This window comes from Poecile atricapillus, chromosome 4 (genome assembly GCF_030490865.1).
Source record: "Poecile atricapillus isolate bPoeAtr1 chromosome 4, bPoeAtr1.hap1, whole genome shotgun sequence".
Lineage (NCBI taxonomy): Eukaryota > Metazoa > Chordata > Aves > Passeriformes > Paridae > Poecile > Poecile atricapillus.
Genome location: NC_081252.1, coordinates 24,768,161 through 24,781,900, shown reverse-complemented (window position 1 = coordinate 24,781,900; position 13,740 = coordinate 24,768,161). Strand labels below are relative to the sequence as shown.

The 13,740-nt window shown below is 39.0% G+C and overlaps 1 protein-coding gene across 2 annotated transcripts in view; it reads right to left on the bottom strand.

Annotated features, from left to right (window-relative positions):
- The window catches only part of GRID2 (glutamate ionotropic receptor delta type subunit 2), a 669,865-nt gene that overhangs the window by 87,085 nt on the left and 569,040 nt on the right, over positions 1-13,740 (bottom strand). For both annotated transcript variants that reach the window (XM_058838035.1, XM_058838036.1), the window contains 2 exons: positions 11,511-11,649; positions 1,297-1,492 (listed from right to left, as the gene is read on the bottom strand). In XM_058838035.1, the coding sequence (XP_058694018.1) occupies positions 1,297-1,492; positions 11,511-11,649 (335 nt within the window). The remainder of the gene's footprint in view (positions 1-1,296; positions 1,493-11,510; positions 11,650-13,740) is intronic.

Sequence of the window (13,740 nt, the reverse complement as noted above, 5' to 3'; positions counted from 1 at the left end):
ATTTTATAACTTGGGAAGGGAAACCAGAAAGAGGGAAGGTTCTTGGTTTTGGTTTGTTTTTAATATATACAAAAGGCAAATCCCAGCTTTATCAGCCACTTACAAGCTGAGCTAAAATATGTTCTCTCAAAAAAAGCAATTTCCTCTAGCCAATAAATCTTCAGACCTTTTTTTCTTGCTCTTTCAGCTTATGACTTTATCTAAAAGGGTTTCAAAAGTGCAGTTCCCCAGGACCTCTCCTGCCTCTTTTTTATGCTGTTTAGTCCTTCAGAGGAGAAAATATGATCTTGGTTATCCAGAGGGTGGATTGGGGATTTTTAAAACTCCAAATAATTGTTATTTTTCAGTTCTTTGATTATCAAGAGCTCACCAGTGATTTCATCATTCTTCTTAATATACTCTTTTCTCTTGTTACTAGAGTGAGAGCATCAGAAATGTCACGTTTTCCTGGCCAATAGATTTTGGTGGAGACAATAAAACAGAGTTCAACTGGATTTTTAGAAGTCTCTAAATTGAGAGTGTAACAATGTAAACACACAATTCATGGATATTTTCTGTAAGAAATCATCACATATTGAAGTTTAAAATAAAGTCATCAAAATATGGTATTTCTTTGATTTGATTTAGAAGTCTGAATATAAAGATACAGTGGTAGGGGGGAAGAAGCTTGTTCACAGTCACTCATTAACCTATATTGACTCTTAAAATGAATCCTTTCATGGACTGGTGTTTCTATAAAAGCTGCAGCTGTCAGCCAGAATTTGGGAGGGAACTACTGCATTCACAAATGTGTCTACAAAGAGCTCTCAAAGTGTTTTTCCACTGCTAAACCTACTACAGAATGTGTTTGTGAGACTCCTTTTAAAGCCAATTCATTCATTCCTGCCTTCCTCTCTCAAAACAAACATGACCCAGAGCTACAACAGGAAGCCAGGATTTTCAGTGTCCGGAGACTACAACAAAAGATATTCAGTGCCTTGTGTTCTGGGGTTCTGAGTTCAGTGTTCCTGTTCCCATTCTGCACCCTTACAAACACAGCCATCTCCTATAAAAACACCGGTAAATACCGTTTGGAACAACCAGTCTAGGTACTTACACATTACAATGCTATTCAATGCCACACACCTGAGAAGTCCCAGTCCTCAGTGCCAGCACCATGGGCTTTCAGGAATGGATTCCAGGCATGATCACTGCCTGGGTGCAAATGTATCCATTTTAGTTAGAAGCAACAGCCAGGCAAACGTGGTGTAACACAGAGCATCTCCAGTGGGAAACATAAAGGAAGTGTGCCAGTACCTTCTGAATGCCTGCAGTGGACTCCAGGACGTTGTTCTCGGAGCCGTTGCTCCTGTTGATCATCCGCCACATCTGGGAATACATGCTGTCCCTCTCGAAGGGGTTCATCCCTTTCACCCGCACGTGCTCGTACACTGCCGAGTCCAGGACAGTGCCGTAAGGAATATCCGTCTGCCTCGAGAGATCCTGCAGAGACCTGAATTGTCAGGGAAGAGAAAGAGATGTGGGACACTTTAATCCACATTTTCAAAAGGAAGGAGCTGCAGGCAAACAAAGGGCAACACAGAGGAAGACAGGTGTCATGACAGTTTCTTCTCTTGGGATTTTTTTCCTTTTTTTTTTTTTCCCCTTAAAAGATAAAGCAAGACTGAAAATTTGTTTTTCTGATTTAGGACACAAAAAGGAATATGAAGACAAAGGAAGGAGTGGAAAAAGTGAAAATGGACGAAAAAAAGAACAGAAGGAGTAAGAGGATTCTGGGAAATGCCAAGCTCCTTTGAGCAGGGTGAAGGGAGATGCAGGGAGCATTGGAATCCTACAGAAGCTGGGTACCTGCCTAGAGTGCACACCCTGCTGTGGGGAGCTAGTGGCAGCACCAGAACTCATGAAATCCCGCCCAGAGCACTTGGGCTGAGCACCTCTGTGTGCTCCTGGGTTACACTGTGCAGGGCAGCTTGGTGGGGGTGTTCTTGCACTGAGCTGTGCATCCATTTCATAGGTCACATCCTGTATTGTTTTCAGCAATAAGAACATTTTTGTTGCACTTTCATGAATTGCTTTTTCATCATATTTTCATGTTATCACAGTTCATGTTATTTAGTCTAATAAATCTGTTCTGCTTTACATGTTATCTACTCTTATCCTTCTCTATAAACCAAAAGAAATAAACCATTTTAGAAGTTTCTAAAGCATCCCAGATGGGGTCTGGTCAACCAAACTTGCTTTGAACTTGAAAACTGTAGAAACATTTAAAGTTTCCTTACCTCTTGGCCTTTATTTTCCTTTCCTGTAGAATTGCTCTCCTGTACCTTTGATTCTTTAATGGCACTCATTAAAATTTCAAAGTAACTACTGCAATATGTCTACTGCTTAAAACCTGTTATAGCTTTCCCAGCACAAATTAACTGTGTATAAACTGCACAAATCTAGTGGATGACATGTAAGGACAGTCAAGGAGCTCAATGCTGTCTTAAAGAAAGCAATAGCAAATTGTAAAAGTTTATTTCAGACACAGAAAATGCAAACAGCAATGTAGGAAACTCATGAAATTCTAAACTGTGTTTCTAAAAAAATGTAAATGTGAAGGCTAGTGCAAATGACCCTGTGGCGCAGGGCTTGGAAAAAATTAAATTCTTAGGTGTTGTGAGGATGGCACTGAAGGAAACAGTAATGACATCTCACAGCATATGGATGCCACAAACAAAACAGAAGGCAGGAAAAGAAGAAATCAATAGAGGTCAATGGCAAGGGCTAAGTAAAAAAGAAATCCTTTGAAATTTAGACATAATGGACTCAGAAAAACATTGACCAAGAGCTAAATTCTAGTCAGATAACATATAGTAATTATAAGGAAGGCATAAATGTAATTGTAAGGAGTAAATAACTAATGGTATTAAAACCCCTCAAATCATCTCACTTTCTCCAACAAGACTGCATTCCTTTTAAACAGGGAACCTGCAAAGAACCTGTACATATATGGAATCATCAGAGGTGAGATGCTACATGTAACATTTCCTGAAACCAAGTGTATTGCTCTTCTACCAATACACCAATACCAATAAGAAGTGCCCTGTTCTATGAGGAAAAATATGAGACCCTGGTAGACGAAGGCATCAGGACAATAAGTACTGTGGTCAGTTTGCAACTGTATAGTAAAAAAAATAAATTATCAAGTCCAGATAAACATGTATGAGTGCTGAAATATTAAATATAAAATGGCTGAGATGTAAGAAAAAATGTGAAACCTCCTTACAGCCAGTGAACAAAAGGAAAGCAGTAAATATTTTAAAAAGTGGCAGTCAGGGGAATTACAGAAGTAAGCTACTTAGGTCATGCGCTTAAGTTTAATAAACATACTGAAATAAGGATTAATACAATTTTAAAGGCCAGTCCTGAAGTCTAGACATAGCCACCAGGTAGATTTCTCCAGGGAAAGCAAGTCAATCATCTATTAGACTTTGAATTAGAAATATTCAGTCAGAGTGGATGCTCTCGAGGGATTTCAAGGGTAACAAGAACAGCTTTTGCAGAACTGAAAGGCTGAACAAGAAGACTGTGACCCTGTGGATGGGGACAGCAGTCACAGCTGAAGCTGAGGTGCTCAATGCTTGCATTGCCTCACTCTTCCTCACGGAGGTCTTCCAGCCCTTTGTGACTACAGACAGGGTTCAAGAAGACAATGAACAATGAGCAGGAGGTGGTCAGGTAAATCCCAACCAGACAAAGCAGGAATTGATTTGGATTATTAGATCCACAGAAGTCAGAGTGTGCTGGGAAAGCTGGCCCATGTCCTTGCAAGGCCACCTGCTTTAATTTTTGCAAGGTGAAGGAGGCTAAGGGAGATCCCTTGCTACAGGAGAAAGAAAATATCTAGAGTGTATTAAGAAAGTGAAAAAAGATGTTCATGGAATTACTGCTGGTTGTAGTACCAGCAGTACAGCCTCATGGAGTGAGTCCTCTCAGCACATTTCTGAGCACATGAAGGAGAATCAGCCAACAGGCAGCACTCAGCATTGACTCACCAAAAGTAAGTCATGCCTGACCAATTTGGTTGCCTCCTACACTAGAATTACTTCATTTGTGGACAAGACTAGAAATACTGGCATAGTTTACCTTAACTTTAGCAAGGCAGCCTGCCTATCTGCCTCCCACAATATTCTCATATCCAAGGAAGGTCATTAGGCAGCTGTGTGGGAAAGCAGGTTTGATAAATTCCCGATTGACTCACAGCATATCCCACCTGCAGGCTGCTAACAGGTACCCCAGAGGTCTAACCTAGGACATGTCTTTAGCAATGACTTGGAGGAGGTAAGCAAGCACCCCTGTCAAGTTTGCAGATGACATGACATGGAGGGACCAGCCACCTGCTCAAGGACAGGCTGAAGTTCAGATGGGCCTAGAAAGGCTGAAAGAACGTGATGTGAAATTCATGAAGGACAAATAAAAAGCTCTGTAGCTGGGGATGAATAAAACCCTGAACAACCAGGCTGAGCACAACTCTGCAGAAAGGCACCCTGCTAGGCAGCAGTGGGCCTTGCTGAGAGCTTCTCCATATTTTACCATTAAGCAAAGTGTTGTGCAAAGTGCTGACAGTCTATCTGTCAAAAGCATCACTGATGAAAGGCACTAGATAAATACAGCATACTGTATTCATCCGCTCTGTTACTGCTGCTGCCGCCAGTACATTCCTGTAATCAACTGGCAGCGCTCAGCAGTGCAATGAGCTGTCACAAGATGCATGCTGCAATGTCCTGTAATTGTCATTTGTCATACTAGAAAAGTGTACAAAAAGTATTTTTCCAGTCTCCAATTTCTAGTGACACTTAGTAAAATTGCAATCATTACTTTACAAGACTGTGTATAGCCAGATAATTTCTAATAAAACAAGCAACAAAGCATTTTTTTTTTATTTATTATTGCTAAGCAAGATATAATTGACAGGTGTAGCTGCTGCCACAAATCAGTTAAAAACAGCACAAAAGAAAAAGAGCTCCTGTGTATAACTTTGTTATTTTCAGAAGGGCAAACCAGCACAAGACATGAACTATTAAAGTGCACTGCAGTACTACAGTCAGGTATGGGAAGCAAAGAGGCTGAGAAGCAAGTGTGCTCTCACACCCCAGCCACCAGCAGCAGGGAAATAACAAGGAGAAGAATTATGTCAATGCCTTCAGGAAGGCATGTTGTAGTTGCCACGTCTGGCATTAACTAGAGTCTGCAGCGCCTCACTGTTAGGTGTGCTATCCTAAAACGTGGGATGCCTCCCAGCTGCCCTACTTGCATCTTTTCACAGTTGCAAGCAAGGTTCAATGCTGAGAAAATGATGACAAGAGGACAAAAGCAAGACAAATATAAGTGTAAACTCTATGGATGTGCTAAATGCTGTTGGCAGTAAACCCGAAGTTCTGGTTCACCTGACCATATGCTGAGGAGCAAGAAAGAAGTTTGGGAGCCTTGGAGGTGTACCCGTGTATATTCTGCTGCATAGACAAGCTGCAAATACAGCAAAGATCTATCACATGTAAGTGACTCTCTCCCCTCACACAAACATGTAAGATGGGATCATAATATGATCTCTATATATGACCTCCTTCAGAAGCTGTTTGTTTGATAACTCACAAGTCTCCAGACTATTGCTGAGACACTCAACCTAGAAGCTACAACAAAACAAAGTACCGCAAAACAAAGAGAAATTACAAAATTTGAGTGAAGTACTAGCATTATTAAACCACTGAGGTTCCTTTACAGAAGAAAGAACTCCTAAAACTGCTTTGTCTCCAGCCTGGTTTGTAGGTTACACGTTGCTTGGTGTGCCTCTGCTCTTGGATTAAACAATTCATTCTCTTCTCAGACAAATGTCTTTAGTGCACATGTAAATCCTCAGCCTCACTCTCTCCCCCAGCTTCATGACACAGCTGCAACACCAGATCTCAAAATAAGGAAAAAGCATTTGTCAAGCTAATTAATTACTACAAGGGGATCCTTTGATGCCCAAATCCTGATTCCATTACCCAGATTGAAATGTAATTTTTCGACAGTTCTCAGATGAACTATCTACAAAGCAAAGCACTCATTAGCATGAGTAAGCAAATGATAATTTCACATTTTAAAACCTTTTTCTCTTTTAATTTCTAGTTTTGAAGCAATAAGGTAATGAATGATAAAATCTGTTTAAAAATATGAAAAAAGCACATATAGTGGAAAAAATTGTTAAGAAAAGAAAGATACTTTAACTGAGCTTGTATATAGACAAATTCTACTTCAAGGGAAGTGACCACGCAGTCTGGTCATTCTGCTTATTTTTGTCTATCACTCATGCAGCATTGTGGGGAAAAATACTATGTATGGCCTTTATGGTAAGTGTTTTTCTCATTGCAATTACTGGGATAATACCAATATTATCCCAGCCTCAATATTATCCTAAATTAACTAGGCTAATAGGGCTATTCTGAGGAGGAATGTAGTCATTTGAGGAAGAATTATTAACAGACATATTTCCCAGCATTTGTTGATTTTGTTTAGTATTCTACACCTTAATCAGCCAGTAGTTGTCAGGTCACTTTCATTTTATGGCTTTGTACAAATCAGTTACTTTGCAATTTAAAAAATTGTCTCTGCCTCCAGGTAGAAGAAAAACATAGTAGGATTAGGGTATGTTTCTTTCTCCAAAGCATACCCTTTTCTATAAATTCAAATCCTACACTCAGAATTGTAACATGTTCACATAGGTCAGACAAAAGTGTTAAAAAACTCCACAGAAAAATGTTAAAAAGCAAGAAGTCAGCTTCATAAAGAAGGAATTTCTTTAGGTGATAAAACACCACTGCCATCAGAGAGTTGGGCATCAACTTATTTTTGTAGACCTGGGTTACTGATCAATTCAGGCTAGCTGTGCTAGACTTGGGTGCTGCAGAGAGCTGTCCGTAAGAATCAGTTACTAAATTTTCAGCAATAAACAACCAATGTCATGGCCTACACTGAAGTTCTTATTTATGGCTAATTCAGATAACGCTTTCCAGCGCTTTTGTGCTATTTTGTTCATTTGTCTGGTTGGTTGGGGTTTTTTTCTAGGACAGTAAGGATTAATTCACAAGCAGATTTAGGGTTAGGGAACAGGGCACATTAAGCTGAGGGGTTTAGCTGTTGTCAGGGTGAGCTGTAGCAGAAACCTGTAATATTGCTTGCAGGGTGAACCATGTTAAAGGGAAGATTAATGGACAAGCATTGGGCAATATCTAATTACCATGTTCTGTGCAACCCCCTTGCAGAAATCCTGCAGTCAGTTGCACTGAGCTGTACAAAGCCTTAAGGACTTCTCAGCTTCAAGTGAATCATGGTTTAGCAAAATGTTGTGAGAAGAATGGCTAAGAAAGACAGACCTGATTTCCCACTATGCCTCCATTTTTGGAGGCCGAGGTCTCACCTATCAAACAAGACACACTTGTTATGAGATGGAGAACATAACGTGAACTTCTGATTTTACAGAAGACAAAAGATGCACGCGTACCCCCCACAACATTTACAATCTAAACTCTTATGCTTCCACATTTTAGAAGTGGATTAAACTTGAAACCACCTAACACCAACCTTTCAAATGGCAAATCATTTGACTTCTCTGTTCACCCAATTCCCACAACCTCCCTGCAAAATGTCAGTGCCCATGAGAAGGTGGTGACACCCTCTCCTAATCCAGAAAAAAGAATGCAGTAATTTGAATAAAATCAATCTCTGCCAATGGACTCTAATTTAGTCCTAAAGGAATCGTAAAACATAATAATGTCAACACTGGCTCAGTGATGAAATTCAGAATGTGAGCACCTCCCAGAAATAGCTCCGGACTTCCAAATTTATATGGCATTTACCAAGAAAAGCCACTCCTAATTGCTAATAATTTATGTTGCATTTGAGAAAGCGACCTAAAGATTTAAAGCACATAGAAATCATGCTTTGCTGCCACAGTGTTTTGGCATTTGAAATCCTGACTCTCTTGATTTTAATGTCATCTGCAATGTGGGTCAAGTGTGAACAAAAGATGCATCCAGGAACTACTTTAGAACTTGAGGTCCTCTGCTCATGATATTGTGTGTTGGTAGAAGGTGAAAAGTTGAGCTCCCAGAGGTATTAAGAGTAGCCATTTCTCTGGAAAGGCAGATTTAACACCCATTCATTTTATTCTAGTTTCTCTAAATTAATTTTAAAATTGCAAAAATTTGATTCAAATTGAACATTGAGGCAGAGCACAAATGCCATCAGGTGAGGTTATACAGCAAAGATCTACTTTGAAACTCTATGGGGAAAGGGAATGCTTATTTCTTTAAGGGTTCTCCTTACTGGATGGACTAGTAAAATCCCGCATGCTTTGCTACTCAAAATAGAGCTCTGGATACCATGAGGCATCGACTAGGAAGAATGGCCCAGCCTTCACACCAACTGAACAGGGGAAGCTGCAAGAGTTCTGAACAGAAAAAGCTGAAATATTCAAAAGTATCCAAAAGGTGAAATGCAGTAACTACAAAATGTTTCATGGAAATGAAATAAATGTGCGGTGGGCTGCTTGAATCCTACTATCTTTTGTAAAAGATATCACAAGGACCATACCTACAACAACACACTGTAATATTTGATTCTAGCTGGAAATGTGAAATGAAAAACTATTAACTACTTTTATATATGTGCAAACCCACTGACTTCAATTTCTTTCCTTTTTTCCTGGCTTGTCTAAAGCTGACAAGCACTACCACCAGAATCTGGATTATTTTTTTAAATGCTTATACTCATTTCATTCTGGCCTTGAAGGCTCCCCAAAGTACAATTTGAACTGTTAAAAAAAATAAAAAAGAAAAAAAGGAAAAAAGGAGCATCAGCTTTTTTCTTTATTGCTTATTCATGTTTTCCACTTTGCAGTAATTCAGCATGATAAACAAACAGCCTCTCTCGTATGTGCTGGTTGAAGTTCCAATTTTGGCAGTTTTGTAAACTAAAGTTTTATACTCACACCATAGTTAGGATAACTTCATTCCCTAATGAATACTAAACACATCTAATTACTCTATTTTTGAGCTGGAAGTACTGTTGAAAAATGTCTGTTCTTTCATTCCAGGAGCTTTCCAGCTGCAACATTTTCTACTGAATAAAACATTTTCAGTGACTCTTCCCATAAATAATACAGCACAAAGACCAATGTAGTCCCAACTGTACATAATAACCTCAAAATTCCACTGAGGCTTTTCTAGTGACATCATAATAAACTGCAAGAAAAAGCTGAAGATGTATTAAATTATAGTTTGGGTATATATTATTCTTTTTTACACATCATAAGAAAACACAGGCATTTGTCACAGTAATTTGAATATTTTTCTGGAATACTTTAAAATTAGAAGGGACATGATTTCAAAGCAGAATGCAGAAGCATATTCCATTCTTGTAATGACAAACTGAATGAGTGAATATATCATTATAATTTATTTTGCATATATAAATTCCCATGTTGTTTCTTCACAGTCCTTAGTCAAATTTAAATCTTTTAATACTTAATAAATAAATCAACTTCCCTCAAAATATCAAGGTCAATGTTGACAAACATTGACACAGAATATTATTTTATTCCCATACAAATTTTGAAGGCATTATAATTGAGACTCCAAAGTCAAATGATCGGATTGTGTTAAAATACCCCGGCAGCATTGCATCATCTGAAAATCTGTTATTCAAAACACAAAAGAAAATGGTAACTTGATTTAAATGGTAACACAACTGTATCAGGGGAGTAATTTTCTCATTTTCTCCTGACTTTAGTCTGTTTTATATATCCCTGTCTTAGAGTATGGAGCTTTCTAATAGATGAAGGTGGTAAGGTTTACCTCAGAAAGGAAGAATAACAACCACAGAAAATTTCCAGTTTGGAATGTAAGGACTGGTAAAGCCTGGGCAATTTGTTCCATGGAACACCAATTTCTCCCTCCACCTTCACCACCCAAGAGTCAGGACATAACCGTGCTCACATAACTCAAATCTAAGTACTGCTTCTGCTCTTGGGTCCAACTTGGGCTTCAATTGTAAATGAAACTTGTCTGCTATTGCAGATGTTTAGCAGTCCATGTGAAAGCCTGGACTGGTTTTCACTCATAGAAAATCCTCACCTGGAGGAGAAGTACATTTATGTGAGCACAGTGACTGCTGGCATGCAGTGATGCTTGATCCTGACCTGTGAATTCACAGGAGGCCAAGGCTCCCCCTGCTCAGTCTGTGATAGTGGCTCTCTGTCTCAAGGGGAATTTCAGAGAGATTTTGAAAGCAGCTGGACTAGAGGCAGAAAGACCTCAGGTCATGATACACACAAGTCAGGGACTTGAATCAATGACTGTACTGGGAAACAGAATTTTCCCTAAGGTCAGCGTTGAGCCTGACTTGAAGGTCAAGTTCTTACCTTTCTGAAGGAAGAAATACAGTGAAATGTGTCTCTCTTCTTTAAAGTCACTGTGATTTTTGCAAAGAAGGATATATAGGGACGGGTAATTTTGTCACTCTCACATACTTTCACAAACTTGTAGGCTCAAGATTAACCTGCTATGAAAAAATGGTCAGCTGCCCCTCACAGTGCTTGGCTAGCTAATGCTCCACTGTATTTTCTAGTCTCTACTTTGACCCAGGAGTGAACATTTGAAGGTGAAGGAGGTTACTGTAGTAATGGGAGCAAGGATAACTCAGCATGCCGAAGGAAAGGATCCTGGAGTACAAAAGGGCAGAGAGAGAGTAGGAGACCTAGAAAGGTTCCTGTAAAGGTATGGAAAGATGACATGATCTTCAGAAAAAGACTGTAAGATGTGACAGAAAGAGTTCACCATAAAAGGGACAGGAGAAGAGCAGGACATTCATTTTTGGGAGGCATAGAGCAAGGGAACGAATAGATGGAGTTAAAGAGAACAACATGATTGCTTATGTAGCAAGAGAGTTCCTGGGAGCAGAAGGAGCAAAGATGACAAGGAGTGAGTTTGTTACTGTTTGTTGCTGTTAACACATCTCTTCCTTGGCAAGGATAGGTGAAGTCAGCTTTGAGCTCCCGATACATTGAGGAAGCATTGGGTTCCTTCCTGACCAAAGTGTCAGAACACAAATATTGTGGAATACATCTGAATGGAAAGCGGAGCTGGAGAACACAGCGGCAATTTATACTTTCCTATTTCAAACACTGATACTGTGTGGTCATCTCAAACTCAATTGCTTCTTTCAAAATATGTATGTGTGCAAACATACATATGTATGTCTGCCACAGGGAAAAGCATCTGCTAGAGGCCAACCATTCCAATCCTAAAAACAAAGTGTCTCCAGGGAGACCAACAGTCCATGGCATATTGTTATTTTTCTAACTTTCCAACTACTTCTCAGGAGGATAAAAATTTATTCCTGTTCTCACATTTAAGTAGAACATTTATACCCCTCTACATGTATATTTATGTTCGCCCTCTTTTCCCTTGAATCATTCTTTATCAACTTACTGGATGGAGTTCTCAATGCGTGTGATGGTGAGGAAAGCTGCTAGGTTGGCCGTGTAGGAGGAGATGACAATCAAAGCAAAAAGCCACCAGGCTCCCATCATCAGTCGGGTTGCCAGGGTTGTGTATGGAACCTCTCCTCCTGCGGGGAAGAAGGAAAAGCAAGAGTTTTCATTTGGCAGAGGAATGCTTGTGCATCGCTCAGGATAACTAGACCCCAAGGTTAACAGCATAAAGCAGTTCATTAAAACCTGGTGCTTCAGTGAACTGAGCAGGATTTGGAGGTGCACTTTCTCTGCAACAAAAAGCACTGAAAGAAGCCCACACTGTCAGTTGTCATTCCTGTGTTTAATCTCTTTTGCTATTGTGCCTTTAATTGCAGTTCATCTGCCAGTCCTGTCCAGAAATGGAAATAGACTTCTAGATCTCAGAACAAAAGCAGCCAAAGTAAATTCTTACAATGTTCTTTCCTTAGAGATCTTATCTACAAACCTTAATTAAGTTTTTCTTTCATTCTGGGGAACATAAAGTCAAAAAATCCCATCAAAACACAATTACTTTTCACAGTTCTGTAGACAGGCAGATGCTAGTGAGAACCATATGTATGTGTACAACTTGCTGCAAGTGAACTTGGACACTTAGGAAAAAAAATCACATGTATTGAAGAAGAAAGCAAACATTGTTTTGTATTCCTATAGTTGCTTTCCTTTAAAATCCAACTGCCATGTAAACAGAACATGAGCAGCAATTAAGCCTCCCAGGATGAGCTGCAAACTATCGATTGTGTGACAAGAGCCTAGTAATGCAAGCCACGAAAAGCAGCAGTTTTTATTCAAATAGCTGCCCCAAAACACACTAGTTTGGAGTATTTATTTGCAAGAGCTCTTTCTGTTTAAATATATATATGAATCTCACATTTTTAGATGAAGGAAAATGTTAATTTTTTTAAATCCCCCTTTTATCTGCAGTGTGTTCTGTCACAGCTACCAGTAACTAGGAGGGGATAGGTGAACATAGCAAACACCCACAGTCAACTGCTCAAGATGTTCACCCTTTTCCTCTCCCTCTAGACTCAGCAATTTGAGAAGCTGATATTATTTTTGAGGTAGTTTTCTCCTATGCAAAATCCTATGATGGTAATACCTGGGATTTGTAAAAGAAATTTGTTACCAATTCAATTATCTGTAGGTAGTTTGTTTTGTACTTATGTAAAAAACACCTTAATGTTTCCACAGCAAGGAGGTTTAAGGGAATACAAATAACAATTATTCCCATTCCAAGAACAAACTATTTTCACTTATGTACAGAAACTGGAGGTTTAATCAGTTTGTCTACTAAGGACCCTCTTACTGCCTTATTCAGATTTTTTTCTTACCTATACAAAACACCAGGAACTCTGCATTGCCATACAAATTTGAATTTTTTTTCCTGCATCAGTGATGTGGAATTGTACCATATGTCAAATAATAATTGACTCCATTCAGTTATACCCTTGGTGTACAAACACTGAAATCCTTTGCCTTTTGAGATTTCCAGAACTGACAGACAAAATCTGTTAGCTCTACACAGCTGGAAACAAGTTTTCTTTTATTTCCAAGATGCCATGTAATAGTGTGAAATAAGAATTTACTGATCAGATTGGGAGATACTATTTCAGTCTAAGGATTATCGAAGATGAACACTAACTTCAACATCTGAAGATTTGAGTTTCTCTGCTGAATAAATTTTGAATTACTTTTAATAGAGTATTTCTATTTTACAACAGTTTTTTCAATGTCTTTGAAATACTTAATTTAAAAAAGTTTTTTTTTAATAAAATGAAAAGAGCAATTATATTAATTTATCAGAAAAGGCTGTTTGTCCTTTTAAGTTTCAGGTGCCAATACCTACAGATAATCTTCACACTTAATTGAAACAGCTAGTGTAATTAAGAAGAAGCCAATGATACTTTGGACATCCTTGCACTTTCATTTTTCAGCTTAATGAGTACAACTCTTAAATTCTCACATTTCTGAATTGAAATTAAATGTCAGAAGAAAGAGGACCATTGAAACTCACACACCTGCCTTCTGGTTGCAGCAAGGATGCTGTGCATCAAGTGAACATGAAAGCCACTATAGATCCCTCAGCCACAGCATTCCCTACTGTCCATACAGCTTTCCCATACTTCTGTAAGGTTGTCCCCACTATTCACTATTGCTTTTTCCTTTTCCCTCCCATGTTAACAGTTGAC